Here is a 20,415-nt window from a genome sequence, read left to right on the forward strand (position 1 = left end):
ACAGTCCTTCTCTTTGTTTATTAGTCTTGAATCTCTCATGAACATTCACTCCGATCTCACTTGAGGCCCATACCGGCTTTATTGTCTCTTACGTGTATCTGTTATTTCCTGTTTTCAAAGTGATTCGATCAATTTACCCATCAGTTGAGCATGCACCACACTGCACCTACATTAAGGCCTGGATATACTATTTCAGTCACCTACCGGTAGTTCTCTTCAAGTAGCTCTCGCTTCAAAGCATACGATATACCAAATAGGCAGGTTAGCTTTGTTACCTCCGTGGAATAGGGCTGAGGTTCGATCGGAGGTACATCATCAAATCTCACTCGCTACAAGCATTGAGGCTAATTTTATGCTTCCGAGCCCAGACTTTATACGTGAAATTTTGACAGTCGAACATACCGAAGTTACATGGTATATGTATATAAAGCTCTTTAGTTGTATAATATTCAATTTAGCAACCAAGCCCCGCAAATTCCACTTTGCCATTAAATTTCCGTATTGACAAACAATATCGATGGTTTCATCAGAACCCAAAGGTATAAGTATCTGTGGAAAATCTCGACATGCTTGCCTCACTTCCTTAACTATCTTATAGACGGGCATTTACGTCAACGTATTTTTTGTAGCCACATGTTCATGTGAAGGAGAGAGGGATATAACCATCTCTCGATATGAGATCATAGTCTTCTATCGATTTCCCAGAACATCACCATCTTCCGATAGGTAGGGCTTCACTCCACGATGAACCTAACACGCCTCGCCTTTATCCTCACATCTCACGTTATTGTAATTGAGGATTACACAATACCCAGCCGCCATGGATTATAGCGTCCATCGCGTCTAGGAGTCATGATAAATCCAGTTCCCGTTATTTTAGGGCAGTTATTCATGGCAAAAGGGGAAGTATTATATTATATAATACATCCAACATACACTTGATGTCTCCCAAGAACCGTAACGTTCCACCGAGTGTTTTTCGAACCATGGGCTGGCCGGGCATGGTATTTCCTCTTGGTTTACTGGTAGATGTACATACGTATACATACTTACATGAGTATCCCCGGTCAAAGCTAATAACTCTAGCTAAATTTACTTTTCTCGGGTTGGCAATATTTCCTTGACAGTCTCAGGGATAGCACGTACGCGTTATATGAGGATTATCAACAAGAAGTGCTGATGCCCGTATGAGATAGGTACATGTGTTATCTAGCTATGAGTCTTGCGTACCGCGCCAGCTCTCAGCTGGAACAAACCCAATTGAAGCCTGATCCTTTGCTTTTGTATGGGTTGCGACCTTAGTCGGGTTGCAAATTCAATAGAGCCAATAGTAGTACAGGGGAGTCTCGATAGTAGCATATGGTTGGGAATGGATTTTCGTGTGCTACTATCGAGAATATGCTTGTATCGAGAACAAATTTTCCCGTACCGACTCGTTTGGGATTGCCCAACTATATGCTACAATCGAGGATAAGCTATTATCGAGAATGCTACTATCGGGACTCCACTGTACTACATACACCCCTGTCACTCACCAGGGAGCACTCGTTTTGTACTAAATGGGTCTGTATCCTGGAACCTTTTACATTTGCCAAGACCCAATATCGTGACCAATATATCGCCTACAGCTGTGATTGTTTGTATGACTGGTTAAGCCAATAGTACTCGTCCCATACTTCTACAATAACACCACCACAAGCTGCATGAGGCGTTCGGAGAATCTCTCTCATGCATTGGCGTACTCTATCTGGGAAACGATTGACCAGCTGGATAAAACAGCAAGCTGCGAAACTTCTGGCACCTCGAAGTATATCAAGAACTTGTAAATGAAGCAAGGACACCCCCACCGCCAAATCGGAGGTCACATAACTGCCAATTCACGCTAATGCATGAGAGAGATTCTCCAGATGTCTCATACATTCAGGGGATAATCGAAACGACCTACGACACAGCCCGAATTCAATCGAATGGAAATTTTCCTTCCGATCCACGTGAGCGCATACGGAGCATCTCGGCTGAGGAGCGACGGGGCCGGAATCTACTCTAGATATGTAGCTACGTAGCTCCAGCTACTACATATAGCAGACCTGTGTTCACTGCGCTTTCTTATCCCCGCTGGTGGTGATTCGGAAGCTGAAGGCTGCATATATACCCGGAACACGCGCCCAAACAAGCCTTTCTCCCCGGGACCGGTACAGACACTACTTGTGTGCGGGCGGGATGCAGTTAGCTGCTCTTTAATCTATCACTGCATGTATGGAAGCTTTCGGTGTTGATCAACCTTCGGAGTGTCAGAGTACCTTCTTCCTTTAGAATTCAGCTATATACGTGCTACGAACTCGGGCCCCTTTGCATAGGTACATACATATGTCGAGCTGTGTGTTGGTTTCTGAGTAGCGCCCGAATGGAACGCATTGAATTGTACCCACTGCAATGATTGAAGGATCAAGGTCATATGAACCTCGGGGTATATAAGATATATTGGTATAAGTATATATCTAGCTCACTAGACGTCCTATCCTCGCTCGACCTCTGGTCGGACACCCACCCAAGGACTCTCGCTCCACTGAACAATTACACAGCTATAGCAATCACAATGAGCACTACGACCACCCCATATGATGTCTTCTTCACCATCTACAACAGAATGGACAAGCCTCTGACCAATGGAACGGTAAACCTCACTTCCGGAATCCTTGTTGGATAGCTGCCATCCTCGGTGCTGGCAGGCTCGTCTTCCAACACAGTCCAGATTAGCGCCGGTAAGCTTCGCCCTTATGTTCATGGTATTCATCACCGCCCTCAGATCCTGACGTGACCCTGTGATGTATTGTAGGCGGGCGATGCGGGCACGGTGGGGGAGGTTACCTATCTTTATGGCTTGGATCCCATGACGTTCAAGTTCCAGCACACCGTTTCCGAATACTCGGCTTCGGGACACCCCGATGCCATGATGGTCGAAGTCTCGAGATATAACCCATTTATCGGTCAGTCATTCGCATTGATGTTCTACGCGATGATTGCTCCTCGGTGACATGCACAACAGTCACTTACACCGTCAATCCGGCATAAATGATTTATAGCTTAGAACGAGTTGAGGGAATTAAGAGTGCTTTCTTTGGACACTTGTCTGTACTTTCCACATATATCTAGATCTTACTTTGCCCCGCTCATTTTTACTCGGCTTTAAATTATATCATGCAACTATCCTGCGATCCGTTTCTTCAAATTACGTTCTATCAATCAAAAATACAGTTTGCACAGTATATCCCTGATTTAATTCCAGAATGAATGGAATTAGATAAAACACACTTCCAATCTATTTCGGCACTATATGTAGTACTTCCTCCCAAATTTAAAGACGTTTAATGGAAAATCCAGTGCTCTTTTTAGATTTATGCTTCACACGCTTCCATAAGCCTATAATTAACCCATTCAACCATCCGATACTCGATCCGAACCATCTACAATGTAACCTCACTCTCGACTTCAACACTGATGTCATAATATAACCGTTTTCTCCAATCAATTATTAGATCCAAACAACTCCCCCCACGATCCACCCGCACAAACCCACCCACCGATCATTACCCCCCACCATCCATCCCTAACCCTAACCCACGAGTGATCCCCAGTGACCAAGACTTGCGGAACGTGCGACGTCGCGATGCCGTGCGGAAAGGCCCATTTCGTCCGAGATCGCCCCGCGCCCGAGTTTAGGCAGAATCGGCGGGGTGCAGGTACGAGATGTGGGGGATGGAGAGATGGGGATGGGGATGGGGATGGGAGGTTACATTAGCCGGTAGTGACATTAAGGGAGTTTTGTATGCAGGGATTAGGGACGGTATATGAGTCTGTAGAGAAGCCTCGGCTTGCAATGTATTGCAGTAGCAGTAGTAGCGGTAGTAAGTGGCGGAGTTTATCATTACTTGAGTATGTGAGTTAGAGCGATACTCAGATTCTTGGGAATAGAAGGTTATTACTACCTTTCTACCATCACCTCGTCTCGACCCCATATATACTCAAAGCAGTGAATTACTAAGACCAAGCCAACTCTCGTTAGTAGTACTACTCCTAATGTCAGACTAAAATACATGTAGTAGGAATAATAGCCATCCTTATACCAGCAACAGCCGCGAGCACATACACATATCCAGGTCAAGGAACATTCCGGTCCTTCAATTATACCGGGGGGAGGGGGGGGTATTTTTCCTTTTATCCAGTCACAGAGCTCAGCCCAACACCACGCTATCCCCAAAGCGTCCCAGATTATTACCAAAAAGCAAATAAAACGATCCACAGCGGTGTCTTTTCTCTTCAAGCTGGAGCTGCTGAATCCTCCGAATCCTGGGGAAGCCATTTATCCAGGCGAGCTTAATCGATACATGCCGCACACCCGCATGCAGGCCAGGGGATATATACGCCCAAAGGAAGCCACCGGCAGAATTGCCCCAGGCAGACAGGCCATCTCGGTATCCCTTCCGGAGGCTAATTAGGTAGGGGCTGTCAATGTGAGTCGTTACCAAGCTAGGGTCAAGGATCAGAGCCCAGGTACCGGTTAAGCTTATATTACTTCGATATCTCCATAGCCAAAGGATCTCTCTAGCTACACCACAGCCCTGATCCCCACATAATGAATCCGCTCCGACACTCCGAAGATCTCGGTCCAATTCGCCCCTTCCCACACGATATAAGTCCCGGTCCCCCTCCGCACCATGACCCAGTTTCCTCACCACCACCGCCGCAGCCGCCATGCAGCTCCTCCCCCTTCTTGCCGCCGCCTTCGTGGGCCTCGCCTCTCTCGCCAGTGCCGCCAGCTTCACAAACCCGCTCAAGAACCCCAACGGCAGTGACCCGCACATTGTCTACACCGGCGGCTACTACTACCTCACCACCACCACATGGACAAACATCCAGCTGACGCGCGCCACCACCATCGCGGGGCTCAAGACGGCCACGCCCACCACCGTGTGGACCGACAGCACGGCCAGCCGCGCCGGCAACTTCTGGGCTCCTGGTACGCACCTCCGACGTGACCCCAGCCTAGTTGTGAAGTTGAATGATCGCTGATAGACGTACGATAGAGCTCCACTGGATCGACTCGAAATGGTGGATCTACTACACCGCCGGCACCGCAACCTGCTGCGACAACCAGCGCCAACACGTCCTCGAGGGCGGCAGCACCCCGCTGTCTGGCTACGCCTACAAGGCGCGCCTCTCCGCCGAGTGGGGTATCGATGGCACAATCCTCCGCATCGGAACAAGCATGTACCTCGTGTGGAGTCGCTTCAGCCCCAACAGCCTGCAGAGTCTGTACATTGCGCTCATGAGCAACGCGTACACCATTGGAACACCGTACTTGTTGAGTGAGCCGACAAACAGCTGGGAGGTCGTGGGCGGTGCGGTTAATGAGGGGCCGGCTGCTATGTACTGTAAGTGATCCTGGCCCGTTGTGGTTTGGGGATGGAGTGGCTAATTGGGTGTGTGTGTTCTAGACGGTGGAAAGACGTATCTTGCCTACAGTGCTAGTTACTGCTGGACTGCCAGCTACCAGCTCGGTCTCCTTACCTGGAACGGCGGTGACCCGCTGCTGGCTAGCAGCTGGGCCAAGACTGGTCCCGTCTTTAGCAGTGCAAACGGCAACTACGGTACCGGACACAACGGGTATGTTTCACCTCGACTCAATCTCTCTTGTGGCGGGTGCGCGAAGACAGCGACTGACAGAAACGTGTACTAGATTCTTCACCAGCCCCGACGGCACCGAGATCTGGAACGTCTACCACGCAACCTCTTCGAGTGGGGGCGCGTGCGACGGAACCAGATACACTATGGCCCAGAAGGTCAACTGGAGCAACAATGTCCCTGTGTTTGGGTCTGCGCCGAGCTTGTCGACCACTATCACTGGGCCGTCGGGCGAATAAGTTGTGTATAATATTGTTTGTTAGCGTTGTGGCGGAAGAATGGAATGGTTTGTTATTCTCAGTCATGGCCAGCTTTGACGTAGTATTGTCGCCTCTGTCTGTTGTCCTTTCATGGTGTCATTGAAGTGAACACGTAGTGAGATGCGAGTGCTAGCGCATGATTATCTGCCTAATGCTTGGTGCCCACATAACCCAGATTTTGAGCTTTATTTCAGCCAAGAGAGAAAACCTCAGGTACGCGTATGTGAATACGGAGTCGTACAACTACATGCACGTACGCCATATACCTAAAAAAGAGCCCGAATACTAGTCTCGTGCCAAGCCTGTGTTTGCTTTGATTCTGTGTCTGCACGGAGTGCGACAACAAAACAGTCTGGGAACGAGGCTATCCGAACACTACATGTATACTTCGCACCACGATACATATCATCCCAGCGGTAAAGACATACATTACCGGCAAAACGGGTATTTTTATAAGCCTCCAGTAACGATTTACTCCCAGATAAGGCTTAATCAAGCGCTTTTTGACGAGAAATTCTGGTATTAGCATTGATTTGATATAAGGCTCTTTGCTGGGTAAGGGTTGCTGCAAAATAAGGCATATATATGGCTTATTTTATGAGTAACCATTAAACTTAGATAATTATTACCAAATAGTTTAAGCCTTTATACTGGATCTCCCTTATTCATCAAGTAAGCCTTTTTTAAGGCTTTTCTGTGGATAAGGTTTATATAAGGCTTATATAAGGCTTAAAATTCGCATTATGTTGGCCATATATTACTTCCAGCACCGGAATTTCAGTTCTCCCATGGCTCAGTGGGTAGCATGAGGTATATGCTACCTGCAAGGCTCTGGGTTCAACCCACCCCGCCTTTTCTTTTGCCCGCAACAAGTACATGTCCTTAAAATCCAATAAGCCTTGTAATCCAATAAGCCTTATAGTTCAATAAGCCTTATAATCCGAAATAATCCTTATTGGAGATCATGCTTAGTGGCCCGAGTTCGTTATTGTAGACTTAAAAAATAAATAAGCCTTATACTACGAAAACCCTTATTTAACCCTTATTTGACCCTTATATAACGCTTATTTTTTTAACCCATTTTGCCGGTAAAGTATCTTCTACACATCAGTTGAATTGATTCGAATCATTCTCTAGCGAGCAGAACCACGTTGCCTCAGCCGCGATGCATCATCATCATCGAGATCTTTCTGCAATGATTCTGGCTTAATTTCTTTTCTTTTTTTTCTTCAAGCGCTATGCCGTAATACTTCATGCCATGCACATCCGAGAACGTAACGGGAATGGGAACAAGATTTCCAAACCAGGGCGAGGGTTATAATCTCTCCTATTTCGCTGAATATGCGTATACCTTTGGCTCACTATGCAGTTCCTATTATTACATTATACAAATAAATACTAGGATGTAGAGAATCATCCCTACTCATATGCGCAATCCAAGACGATACGAGACTAGAGCATAGCCTTGTCTCGCCTTGTAATATTAGGGGTCATGCCATGGAATTGCGAATACATAAGGGTCCTAAAACGACGTGAGAGTATTAGGGAGGGCTAGGGCTCTTGATTTAGCGATTGCGTAGCCTTATGGACGGTGGAAAATGGATAGGCTTTCCTTGAAAGTCCCGAGACCTTTTTGCAAAAATGGTCTCGAGACCTTGTATCTTCGGGTTTACATGGTCTCGTCTTTTCTTGTCCAAAGTCTCGAGACGAGGTCTGGCCAGGTTTTGTGCGTCTCATGCCCATTACTTCGCGATCGAGGCAGAGAACAAAAACCAAGCTGGTATCGATCAAAAATATCTATCTAGATACATACAAATTAAATCCCCCAGCGAAAAATTTCATCTAGAAACTATCTGGATCTCAAAAAAACCACACTCTCACGTCCCACGCCAAAAAAAGAGAAAGGGAAAGCAAAAAAAAAAGAATACGTGCAAAAAGAAACCCTAACCCACCCACAACCGCTCCAACATATCTTCGACCTACCCTCGTCGAAAGAGATTATAAACAGGGAAGTCGGTGTGCCACTACGGAATGGCGACTAAGTAGAGAAATTATGTGTTGAGAAGTAGTAATTGAGCGTGTTGTATAAACTAACTAGAGGGGGGAATGCCCCGTATTTATACTAAAGAAAGGTAGTACAAAACATAAAGAATCATAGCCATATGAGTAATAGAAAAACATGACTAATAAATACCAGAGAAAGAATGAGTCAGAACCCGTGACTCATAATGACAAATGAGAATCCTCCAATACTATGAAACGTGCCGAGCGTACTATTTCAAGACTAAGTAGTGCAGAAGCACTTATATCTTGATGGGGTTTTGAACAACTGGAGGGGGGAGGGGGGAACTTGTAAATTTAAGCAAGTGGGAACTGTGCCAAGCCCCATTGTATACTTAAGCCTAGCCGCTATCAATCATGGCCAACATGCTTGGAACTGAGAAACGATCTTGGTGGGTTGTAGTTGGTTTTTGTGGGAAATAATCAAAGCCAAAGTTGACCGAGTGACATACCATGACTCACTCGCACACAGCACCACACCACACCACACCACACCACACACCACACACCACACCACACACCACACACCACACCCGAAACCTAAAGTATCCAGTACCAACCACAGATAGAAGCACGCGTATATACCCAGCTATACACAGCGCATCTTAATACAAACACACCACAGAGGCCACGCGCAGCGTAGTGCTTCACCGCACCTCACACTAGGAGTGCCCAGCATGAGCCATCCCGTTCCGCGCTCCACCGCGCCCAGTACCATCCCACCCAGCCCAAACCTACAACTTCCAATCAAAAACCAACGACAGCCTGCGCGCTCAACTAGTAGGAGTGCCATAGCCTCCGGGCTGCATACAATTCACCGACCAGCAGGAGGATGTAACCGAGTGACAATCCATGACCATCTTTCCAGGAGTGCCGTCCGTGCTACCTCCCCTCACCACGTACCCATATCATATGGCACGGGGGTAAGACAGAAAAGGCTACACGCGCAAGGCTGGAGGTGGCGGATTTAAATTGCTACAACTATTTTGAGCTGTTTTGGTGTTGGCGATATCTCGTCATGGAATATCACTCGCACGCAAACTAGCTGGACAACGCTAGCTCCCGTCCCGCCGCTCACACAAACACCAGACCACCCGCGCACAGCGATGTTTTTTTTTTCACCAGTAACGTAGAGTCTACTCTATCAACACACAAACAGACACCATCACCTACATGCAGCCAAAACAGCACAAACAAAAGACAGAAAAATCGACAAACCACGCACGCTATAAAATACACCAAATTAATGCCGCCGTCTCTCATAAGCCGTATGTCACCTACCTGACCCACCTCCTCCACTTGCCCACCTCCCTAGCCCTCTCCCTCCCCCACCCCACCACCCTCGCGAGCGCCTGCACCGCCTCCCGATCCCCCCGCTTCTGCATCCACATCCACAGCAGCCCCCAGAACACTACCTCCATAACCATATGCCTCCCCAGCACACCGAGCACCCACCAGCACCACCCGCGCAGCCTCCCGCGCCGCCGGAACGCCGCCTCGTCCTCCATGCGCTCGCGCAGCGCCGTGACCTCCGTCGCCATCTTGGCGAGCGCCTGCTCGACGCGCCGCCGCCACTTGCGGTGGTCCGCGTCGATGCCCGAGTCGTCGTCCTCCTCCTCGCCGAAGGGGTTGGGCGAGACGATGCCGAGCTCGGGCGGGTGGTGGGCGCGGTGCGGCGTGGACGCCGCCGACAGCGACGACTGGTTGGACCGGATCTGGTCCCAGACGAATTCGAGCTCTGCCACGAGATCGCGTGCTTCACTGGCGGGGGTGTTAGTCACAAAAATACCCAGAGGAGTGGGAGGAGAAACGTACGGTGTGGCCGAGGCGTAGCGGTGCATTGTCTGTAGGGGGGGGAAAGGCTGAATTAGCAGCTGCCGAGTTTGTCACGACGTGGAAATGTACTGCGCTGACCGGGGCTGGTAGAAAAAAGAGAACGGACCGCAAACCTCTATCAGTGACGCGATGTACAGCCTTTTCGCCTCAGTCTTTGACAGCCCGCTCTGGGCATTCCAGGCGTCCCTAGCAGCACGACAACCGTCAGCCTCCAATTTTGCCCTCCTCAGCAGAACAGGGGCATAGCTCACCACTTTTCAATCTCGGGCCTCGACTCGGGCCCGTAGCTTGTCGGCCTGTCCATCACGCCCTTGACGTCTCCCTCTGCAGTCCCGTCAGCCTCCCACGCAACACCACCCCCGAGGACCAAAGAAAACTAACCCATACTCTGCTTGTACAGGCCGTACAGCCTCAGACGGTCGTCGGCCGGCGGACGCGCGCTCCCCGTCCTTGGAATCTTCCTGACCGTCTGCAGCGCGTGTGCAAAGACCCGGTCTGTGAGCCGTGAGCTGTTAGTAACAGCTTTGTGCCTAGTCGGCGGGGAGGAGTGGTAGGAGGGGGGAGAGTGGGGGCGAGGGTGAGGGTGAGGGTGAGGACGAGTGTAGTAGGAGTAGTAGTAGTAGTAGTAGGGATGGGGGAGCTTCGTACCAACCGAGTCGGACATTGCAGTGGGAGTGAGTGGGGCCGTGATGAGGCGTGGGTTGTTGTTGTTGTTGTTGTTCGTGTGATGGATGGATGTGTGTGGATCGTTCTTTTTCTTGGTGTGAATGTGTGGTTGTGTGGTGGTGTTTCTTCTCCTCCTCCCTCAGCTCGGGTTGTCGACTCGGACTCGTGTCTGTTTGTTGGACGGACCGAACGAGCCTCGGCACGTGTGCAAGGAAGGGAGTGCGCGCGTGACTAAGCAGCACCACTCGCAGCTCTGAGCCAGTGCACGAGTATGGAAGATCAGACCCGTGAATCGGAGATCGCCAGTCAAGGGAGGGAGGGACACCCACGGAACCCACAGCTACATACACAGCTATATACATGTATCTACATGGATGTGCCCCCGGGAATCCCAAGCACGAATCCTCGGTAGAAACAAACCCCCGGAAACACGTCACTCAGTCATTGACAGCCACTAGCGTTCTGTGGACGGTATCGACAAGGACACAGGTCCGACCGTGATCAACTTCCCCATATTGCGCCACAGACCTGGCTGGCGTCGGACCGGAACCTGGTACCTGCGTTTCGACAAGGTGTCATTGTTTCTCGGTGGTGGGTAAATTGGATTATTTGCATATCGGCCTCGCATCGATATCCAGATCTGCGTACATAGCCGGGGGGCGAATAAGCTTAAATCGACTCGAGACTGATGTTCTGGGATTTGGTAGGCGATAGAAGAGTGGGTACGTACTGATATCTGCTGTTTACGCCGAAGCCGTCAGTCGCGGTTGGAAATGACGTTTTACCTCACCACCGCCACCCCCCCAACTTCAACAACCAGACACTTCCTCTCAACGCGACGCGACACTCACCCGGTACCTGCATACATCATCCCCTCCCCCCACCCCCCATGAACAAGCAATGCTCTACCCGACAGCAAGGAGCATGAGACAACACCATCCATCCAGCACAAGCCACTGCTCTACACACGTCGATAAATACCCATACGATGCCTGACAGCAGCCAAAGTGCTCTACTCTACCAAAGATGTGACACCTCCACCGTAATGTACATGCACGGCACCCTGACCTTGGGACTGGGACCTGCATGAGCATGCCATCTGTCTGGCATCTTCCGCCCAGATCACGGGCGTCCCCGGTGCATGAGACACATGAGGGCACACCGTCGAGATCTCATCTCCAGTCTACATAGGAGAGCTCTGAAGCTCAAAGCTGACATATCACGGCCGTCAAAAAAAAAGCATATTTTCAATCCATTGTCATTGCTACTTTTTAGATTCCTCGCTCGTTCATTCGCATTGCATTACCTCACATTACTCCATAACACATCAGATATCATATACACCTCCAACCCCGAGCCCCCCCCCCCCCGTGATCCAACCCAACGTTAAGAATGAGACAACAAAGGGAATAGGCCATCACACAAGGAAAACAAAAAAAAAAAAACACAACAGGACCACCAGTGACCCCCCACAAAGACACCGTCTAAACTCGCCACGTACCAACAACCCCCCTCCCCGCCTCCCCTCTCACCTTGCGTACTCGGACCTCAACTAAGGAGACGCATCATGTGCGCCGCTCCTCTTCCTGAAGCTGAAGCTCCAGTCCTTGTCGCCCTTCGACTCAGGCTGCAGCGAGCTACTCGTGCTCCTCACCTCCACCGGGGCAGGGGCACCATTGTAGATGCTGCTGGACCCGCTGTCCTTCCTCTTCGGCATGGTCGGCGCCTTAAGGTTTCCCCACGTCTTCTTCCCTCGCTTAACGCTCCTTGTGCTCTCGCCGCTGCTCTCAACCGTGGCGGTGGCCTGCTTCTTGGTCTCGGCCGGGGCGTCGTATACGGGCCCGGAAGCGGGATACAGATGGCCTGTTGCGGGGTAGAGGCTGTGGCGGGCGGTCTTGGACGGCACGGGGATGTTGGTGTAGTATGCCGAGTCGCGGACGGATAGGTCCGAGTTGCGGGTGGTGAGGAAGGGAACGGCTTTCGAGATCTCGGGCATGGAGGGCGCGGCGGTGGTAGTGGTGGAGTTGGACCAGCGCTTGCCGAGGGGTGTGTAGGCTGCTGAATCCTTCTCGTCCACGAGAAAGGGGTTCTGGTCCGCGGAGAGGGAGGCGAGGTGGCGGAAGATGCGGATGAGATACAGGGTGACGAGGAGGGAGACAATGGCGAGTGCACTGGGAAGGTTAGTTTTTGTAATTGGGGCAGGTAGGGGGGCGCGGAAGAGCTTACCCAGACACGCAGGCGACGAGAAAGACGGTTATGAATATCTTCGAGGCGGCATCGTCGTTATTGAAGATTGTGCCCCACGCCCCGTCGGTGACGCCTTGGTGTTGGCGGTAGCTGAGGATAGCGATAAAGGCGTAGAACGAGATGATGGCGAGGTCCACAACCGAGGCGAAAAGGAAGTAGCTCACGCTGGATCTCGGGGTGCGGACACGGTCACTGCAAGCTACATGGTAGATGTAGTAGACGATATGGAAGATAGCTGCCGCCGGCTTCAGACACCATCAGTTTTTTCATCCTCAGGAATGCCATGGACGGAATGGAGCTCATACCGGGACACGGCAAATCCACCCCGTGATATCATCCAGCTTCCTCACAAACATCATGCACAGCAGCAGCCCCATCGCACCCAGCAGCTGCACAACCCTCAGCGCTATGGCCAGCACTCGAACCCCCAGCAGCGCCCTTCTCGAGATTGTCGTTGCGTTTGCACGCTCTGCTCGCGCGATCTTGGCGTTCGTGCTCTGGTCGAGGTGGACATAGGGGGCCATTGGCTGGGGCTTCGCGATCATGGGCGCCTCGGACTGCTGCGAGAAGCGCTTGGGGTTGAAGCTATTCAGATCCTCCACGCTGTTGAGGGCCGGATTGTTGTATGGGAGGAAGGGACGCGTGGGGGGGTTCATGGTGTGGGACATCGCGACGTGCCTGCCTGGTTGGCTGGTGTTGTGTTGTGTTTTTTTTTGTTTGTCGGTTTGTTTGGTGGTGGTGGTGGTGGGTGAGAGGAGGGATGCACGTACACTCATCTGGGGTGCGGCGCAAGTGTGTGTATTTAATGGCCAGACGGGATCCATGTTTGTTTTTAGCGTGACGGCTCGTTGTTACGGCAACCCCTGTCACGGTCTTGTACCCTGGCCCCTGGGAGCCCGGCAGGCAGGCAGGCAGGCTGTGTAGCAGCCAGCAGCCAGCAGCCAGCAGCAGGTACAAACAGGTCTGTTCCTTGGACAAGAGGCGGTTGGCGTTTACAGTCAAGATTAGAAGGTCAAATCAGGCAACCCGATTCACAGTGGGCCCCGATTGCTGAGATGTCTCGGGTGCAAACTTCCATCGTAAAAAAACCATCAAGAATGCCACTTTCAAGCAGGAGCTCAGGAGTCAGTCACAGCAACAGCGCCCATGCCACTATCCATCATCTACCTACTCTACTGTCCCTTGAATCGGAGTAGAGAGACCATATGACGATCTGGTTTTGAGGACGTCGAGCAGCAATTCCTCGGGACTCGGAAGGCAGAAATCTCATCAGGGGCTGAAGAAATCATGGCGGGTCGTGAATCTGTCTCACATGTGTGTTCCTGTGTCTCTCCCGGAATCGATCACTTTTCCATGTAGGTACCGCGGACCTTTAATTCGGAGGCATCGATGGGCCGTACTCCTCTATCCTTCACTGGGGGTGCATAGCCGAACGGGGTCTGCTAGCACTACACTATGGACGGCATCTTGGGGAACTTTGGGGTCGTCTGGCATCATGGTGGGATTCCCTTCGGCAATCTTCTTGTCCCATTCGAAAGTCTGGTAGATGTCCTCTGGAGGTCTCGGTCAAAAATGCATCATCATGTGTGCGGTTCACTGAGTGTTGAGGAATGTCAACCGTGTCATACAAGAGCCGCGCTGAGCCGCACTCTTGGCATTCGCTTAAGTTTATGCCTATGTTTGGCGATTGGTAGGCGAGGCCGGATGCGAGGATCGTAGGACGCTTCGTCATTTTGACCAAGCTGCTGGCTGGCCTTGCAAAATTCCGAGGTTGAAGACGTAAGTATCCCAAGGAACAAAACCCATAATAAGGAGAATAATTTGGATAACCCGAAATGATTCTCCTAGGGCACTAAATTTCAACCCCCATTCTTTTGTTACCTGCGCCTACATGTGACATATATTATGTTGCTATATACATGCTCATGTCCCCATTATAGTGGCACAATATATATTGGGTTTGTACTTAGTAAAATAGTGCCCGCCGGAGACAGAGGGATCGCCTGTAGAATTATATAAAGCTTCCTACACAAATTTGGCTCAATAATTATATAGCTCGGCTCGAACTTGACGTTTTCTAGAGCCTAATTTGGTATTAATCATGGATTATGATTCGGTTAGATCTACAACGTAGGAGTACGTCTAGTATTAGGGACATTCGGTGCCCGGCTATATGGAGCTTACTCTAGTCGTACAGGCATGGGTTGGGCAGGAATATTATATGGTGCCCCCATCCTTGAAGGTAACATGAGAAAAACGCCAAGGCTCTAATAACTTTTCAACCACGATTGATATTGAAAATCTGTAACGATAGAAGGCTGGATACCGTGATGAAAAAGAGTTCTATCATCACGGATTTTGAATATCAATTGTGGTTGAAAAGTTATTAGAGCCTTGGCGTTTTTCTCATGTTACATGGGGACACTATATCTCTGGCTACGCACAGGACAGCGCCGTCATCACACACATGTGTACCATCGAGAGAGAATAATTCTGATAACAAAGGGCCAATGATTATATATTAATAGCTAGTAAAATCTCTAGCGTTAATGAATTAACATTTTCTCTGCCAAGCCTGGAGCTATCACAAGCTAATTATTAAGTAAACCTAACCCATACCAACAACTCTTGACGTCAGAAGCAAACGCCAGAAGCAAACGCCAGAAGCAAACGCCAGAAGCAAAGTATGAAATCCATCTCTAGCTCTCTCATCCTTCACCGCTCATCTTTCATCCCTCATCCCTCATCCCTCATCTCTTATCGTTTACGCTCAAATCAGTTTACCTTGCTATAATCCATTTACAGCTAGGGATCACAGCTCTTGAAATGGGCACCTGTACTGCCCTCAACATCCACGACAGCTCGCCGTGTGTCGAGCCCGCAACCAACACCAATGGCCAATTCTGCCAATTCCACTCCCGTCAAGTACAAGGCCTCTACGAGGGTTACAAACGGAGATCTCTGGAGCTTGAAGCACTAGAGAAGAATGCTCCAAAATGTTTGCCAAAGAACTTTGGGAATACAGACTTCGCGGCGGTCAAGACCCTACCTCAGCTGAAAGAAATTTATGCCTATATGCTGCAGAGATACAATCTCGTGACGAGATGCGTCATGGCGAGAGACTTTCACCATTCCCATTTTTATGCGGACAAGTCGGGTTTAGTCTCCTCCATACCGCCACTATGCTTGAAGTTTAGTGTTAATGTTTGTTCCGGTTAGACTTTGGGCACCAGGCATACCTTGAACGACTCCGATCTACGCGTGCGCTTTTGACTACCACCCTCGGCCGGCTCGAGAAACGTACACTGGATGTCCAGTATTCAAATGCACAATGGTACAACTGGGTTGAATCTTTCCAAGCAGAGATGGACGCCAAGTCCGAAGCCGAGAAGAAAAAGGTCAAGGCCGAAGCAGCGTTATTCAAAGCTCACCAAGAAAACGTATCCAAGCTACGCGACGAAAAGGAAGCGACGCGGCGCATTCAGATTGAGAAGGAGGAGATTTGGGATCCAATCGAGGAGATCATTGAAGATGCTAGGGCAGGATATGTGGCACTTATTAGAGTTCTTATCAATGCCGAGGGAGTAGAGGAGAAAGAGATGGAACTAGCGCTAAAGAGAGCAAAGGAGATAAACGCGGCTGCCACTGGAGAATTAGGCGCACGAATGGCTGAATCAAAGGCGGATAGGTTGCTAGCGCAAAGACGGAGACATATGGAGGCGTTCCTCATGAGAGGGCCGGTGGGTCCCCCGGCACCGCCTATGCCTGGCCTGCATGTGCAATCACACGAAGAAGGTGTGAAGGAAGAGTTGGAAAGGAGAAACAAAAAGAGGATAAGTGAGATGGATAAGATGAAAAGGGAGGGATCGGAAGAAGAAGAGCCAAAGAAGAAAGAGCAGTCGAAAAAGAAGAAGGGGAAAAAGGGGAAAAAGAATCGTAGTAGTGAGAATGTTCCGGCACCTACGGTGGAGAGTGATCACGGTGAAGCAATCGAGAATGCAGAGGGGACTCAAGAGGCCCCCGATAGCGAAGACGACCCCCTCGATATAGATTCAATTCAGGACCAAGATATGAAAGCAATTATTCAAAGTATAACAGATTTCGTCATAGCCAATCAACCAGCGTTGGAAATCAACGTAGACAGCGAGAGTGGCTCGGGGAAGGTTCGTGCAGAGGTGAGAGCCGTGCACGAATACCTCCTTCTACGTTCAATCATTGCATCACCTTCGCTGCTATCTGCTGCTATCCTCAGCTCTTCTATCGATGAATTTTTGCATGATACTGTGCACGTGCGGAATACAGATCTAAGGGATCTCGCTCTAGAGCTTTCTAAGCCTTCGGACGATTCCATACGTGATGCGTGCGCAGATTATTGGGCCGGAGCAAAGATGGGCGACTTGGAGAGCACTGGGGATGACGAGCTATCGAATGAGCTAGTTGTGCATCAACCCAAGCCAAAGGACGATGGCGAAGAAAAGAAAAAAGGGAAAAGGAGACGGTCGAAACCCGCAGCGCAAATACCCGAAAAGGGTGGAAAGATGGACCGTGTAAAGATTTGCGGGAAATGGATTTATAACTACCCCGCCGAAACCAAGATGCCGCGACGAGGCTGGTTTCAATTTGCAATTCTCACTGGAACATCCTTCTTCACCGCTGCCAGCCTGTGCAAGTCCTGGCAGGAATTCTACGAGTTGAACATTCTATCCTTAAATGGCTACTTCCGGGGATTGAAAAACGGATGGGATACCACTCGAGAGTCACCCCCACTCGCACACCTACGACGAATTGGTTTTGTGCCTTATGCCCTCTCTCACAACTCCATTCATGCATCTGGGTTTACACAAACCTCTCGACACAGCGGTAATTCCGTCCGTTTGCATGCTGCAACCGAGGCACGAAATTACATTGCCGCCAATATGTCTCGCGATGATCCACGAGTTTATAGATTCATCGAGATCCTCAAGACACATCATTCCGAGCTGATCGTGTATATTAAGGACTGCAAGACAGGCCAGGCATTAGTGGACCCTCCTTCAGATGAAAGGTGGATCATTCGAGATAAAATAGGAGCTGGTCGACTTCATCGTGGGAAATGGACGATAAGACATCCTTTTGACAAAAGTTTCAAGGCGACTTTAGAGCGAGAGCGATTGTGGCAATCTTTTAGAGACTGCCTTGATGTCGTGATTTGGGATCGCCTACCCGCGAGGCCACCTGAACATCTTCAGTACACACTCATGAAGGTACGACTCCATTCCCACGCTAGCATCTTGGTTTTCTGACAAACATAGTTGTTACACAAAGCATTTAAATTTACAGATCATATCTCAGTCCTCGAGTCAACTTTAGAGGTATATTATCGAACTGCAAAAGAGGAAGAGGGCAAAGAAGGATCAATGGCAGCCAGTGTAAGGGACATCAAAATGGCGATCCGAGAATACCGCCGCAAATCGGATGCAGAAGGGGAAAAGAAGGCAAGGCCAAAAAGAAGCCATTATCTGTTTTATGACAGTGTAGATGAGGACGTTGACAAGGACCATCCTTACGACTCCCACACCACTTGGGATATTGAGAGCAGCCTCAAGGGTGATGCAGGACTGAGGGAGTTGGCTCAGCAGCACAAGTTTGCTACAGATGAAAAGGAGGTTGAGAGATTGGAAAAAATCCTCATGGAAAAGATGAGTAAGATTGTCGAGAAGATGCCAAAACAGAGGGAGCCAACAATTGATGATGATCTCGAAGATCAGGAAGAAGACTGGGAAGATGCGTCTGATTCATATTGGGATGATGGCGAAGATGATCATATGGAGTTTCTTGGCATTTGGGACCAAGCAGAACAGGAGAACGATGAACTTTACGATCAAGCTGAAGGTAATTTACTATTCGAAATCCATGAGTGATGCTGACATTGTAAAGACTTCAGCCATACTATGTTTGAACAGCAACTTAAGAGATTTCCCGGGAAAGAGCAACAGTACCAGGAACAGCGAAAGTTCTTGAACGATGTCGGCCGTCGGCAAAATAATATGAATACGAAAACCCGTCAAAAGCTTGAGAAAAGACAACAAGAACGTAAATAATGGATACATCCACAATTTGATTGAAGCAAACCTTATTGACCTCCAACAGTTATGACTGGAACTCCTTTCATCCCTCAAAATTTCATGAGATGTCAATACATCATCGAGCGCCTATGGGGCGAAAGCCCCGAGGTTTCTAAAAAGGAACTCGGGGAATATCGGGAAGAATTTGAAGCATTGCACGACAAAGAAGGTCGTGCTAAATGTCCGCCTAGCCGACGTCCACCAAAGGCTCCTCAGTGTGCACTTGATGAATGGGACAAGCTTCGTCCGAAGAGAGGTGAAAGTATGGCTGATTACGACATGCCGCGGGAGTGGGAACACGCCATCCAAAAGAACATTACGCGTTGTACGTACTCATCCCCAAAATCAAAGTTGGTCCGTGCTAACCTCAATCCAGTGTGGAAGAAAGGCTTGATTCAGCCTTCTTGGGCAATGACATGCGTACCTGTATTTGTTGGTCGTGAAGGTCCTGATAAGCCATTAGATCTCTACTCCGACTATCGTGGTCTTGTGATCACCGGAAGATTATTGTGTCCAACTACTGGTGATCCAGATATGCAAATACCCCCAGGGCCTAGTAAGTATTCTTTCTTGATATGCACCACCGATATCCTAACTTTTTGCGAGATTATCTGCGGGAGGAAATGGAGAAGTATGAAAGGAAGCATCCGGGCTCAACTTACAGCCTACTGAGAGTGGCGTCTGATCCGGATTGCTGGCCGTCTGAGATGTGTGAGGAAGATGCTCTTCATACTGCGATTGTTGATCGTGAGGGTAGGATCTGGGAATGTAAGCTCTCTTCAGATCCATGAATACTTGTCAAATAATCTAACATTGGAAACTTCAGGGGTAAAAACGCCCAAGGACATGCCTTGGTCTGATTATATGATGCATGATAACGTCCGCTATTTACTTAGAGATCCACCTTCTCTCAATCCTACGAGCGAGAAATCAGTCACCTACGTCCGTCATAGAGTCGATACCCTCCTCATCATGGGCGACGAGGACAAGTGTAAGCAGTGGTCTACCCTATGCCTGGGATATGTGAGGAAGCAACCCCACGGCTATGAGATCGATCTCGCCAGGAGCTTTTTGAGAGTGAATGCAAATTTTTTGAGGGGTTTGCAGGAGTGTTGGTGGGAGTAAATGGAAGTATATAGTTCACTTGTGTACTAGTTTATTTTTTTCTACATGCTTAACCCGGTTTATGTCATACATGTAGTTAAAGAGCCGTTAATTGCGTTTTGATCACTGATCATGATTAGCCGGACATCTAGCCGCAGTGTGTACCGTTATATGGTTGGGGACACCGAGCGACGGGGGGTGCGACATTGGTTCCTAATCTAGTAATAACTTGGCATGAAATCGATCCAAAAATGCCAAGAGAGTGGGTTTATGCCAAGATACTGGCCATGAACCAGAGATATCTTCCCAATCGGGTAATTATATACTAGCGTACTTCCTAATCAGGTAATTGTTGGCCTGGAAGGTAATTAATGTGCGACGTTTGGTCAGCCTCTCACCAGAAACCCAACTTTTAGACATTCAATAGCTCAACAACCACAACAGATAAAATTAAT

The 20,415-nt window shown here is 49.3% G+C and overlaps 6 protein-coding genes across 6 annotated transcripts; 3 read left to right on the forward strand and 3 right to left on the reverse strand.

Moving 5' to 3' along the window:
* Window positions 1-2,596: 2,596 nt before the first annotated feature.
* Window positions 2,597-3,034, forward strand: H6S33_001920 (uncharacterized protein; the record flags this gene model as incomplete). Its single annotated transcript, XM_044833430.1, has 3 exons — window positions 2,597-2,674; window positions 2,730-2,762; window positions 2,837-3,034. The coding sequence occupies 3 exons, from the start codon at window positions 2,597-2,599 to the stop codon at window positions 3,032-3,034; spliced, it is 309 nt and encodes a 102-aa protein (XP_044693063.1).
* Window positions 3,035-4,752: 1,718 nt separating this feature from the next.
* Window positions 4,753-5,921, forward strand: H6S33_001921 (uncharacterized protein; the record flags this gene model as incomplete). The annotated part of the gene is made up of 4 exons (XM_044833441.1): window positions 4,753-5,017; window positions 5,085-5,432; window positions 5,496-5,664; window positions 5,738-5,921. The coding sequence occupies 4 exons, from the start codon at window positions 4,753-4,755 to the stop codon at window positions 5,919-5,921; spliced, it is 966 nt and encodes a 321-aa protein (XP_044693064.1).
* A 3,359-nt stretch (window positions 5,922-9,280) lies between these two features.
* On the reverse strand, window positions 9,281-10,503 carry H6S33_001922 (uncharacterized protein; the record flags this gene model as incomplete). The annotated part of the gene is made up of 6 exons (XM_044833453.1): window positions 9,281-9,764; window positions 9,819-9,847; window positions 9,953-10,025; window positions 10,091-10,163; window positions 10,221-10,334; window positions 10,488-10,503. 6 exons carry the CDS (start codon window positions 10,501-10,503, stop codon window positions 9,281-9,283), a joined length of 789 nt encoding a protein of 262 aa, XP_044693065.1.
* Window positions 10,504-12,057: 1,554 nt separating this feature from the next.
* On the reverse strand, window positions 12,058-13,420 carry H6S33_001923 (uncharacterized protein; the record flags this gene model as incomplete). The annotated part of the gene is made up of 3 exons (XM_044833464.1): window positions 12,058-12,676; window positions 12,732-12,997; window positions 13,058-13,420. The coding sequence occupies 3 exons, from the start codon at window positions 13,418-13,420 to the stop codon at window positions 12,058-12,060; spliced, it is 1,248 nt and encodes a 415-aa protein (XP_044693066.1).
* A 736-nt stretch (window positions 13,421-14,156) lies between these two features.
* On the reverse strand, window positions 14,157-14,484 carry H6S33_001924 (uncharacterized protein; the record flags this gene model as incomplete). Its single annotated transcript, XM_044833475.1, has 2 exons — window positions 14,157-14,313; window positions 14,381-14,484. 2 exons carry the CDS (start codon window positions 14,482-14,484, stop codon window positions 14,157-14,159), a joined length of 261 nt encoding a protein of 86 aa, XP_044693067.1.
* Window positions 14,485-15,578: 1,094 nt separating this feature from the next.
* On the forward strand, window positions 15,579-19,981 carry H6S33_001925 (uncharacterized protein; the record flags this gene model as incomplete). Its single annotated transcript, XM_044833486.1, has 8 exons — window positions 15,579-15,909; window positions 15,972-17,995; window positions 18,044-18,623; window positions 18,669-18,824; window positions 18,882-19,181; window positions 19,233-19,412; window positions 19,463-19,624; window positions 19,683-19,981. The coding sequence occupies 8 exons, from the start codon at window positions 15,579-15,581 to the stop codon at window positions 19,979-19,981; spliced, it is 4,032 nt and encodes a 1,343-aa protein (XP_044693068.1).
* Window positions 19,982-20,415: the final 434 nt, after the last annotated feature.

This window comes from Morchella sextelata (assembly GCF_020137385.1).
Source record: "Morchella sextelata strain SCLS chromosome Unknown scls_12, whole genome shotgun sequence".
Lineage (NCBI taxonomy): Eukaryota > Fungi > Ascomycota > Pezizomycetes > Pezizales > Morchellaceae > Morchella > Morchella sextelata.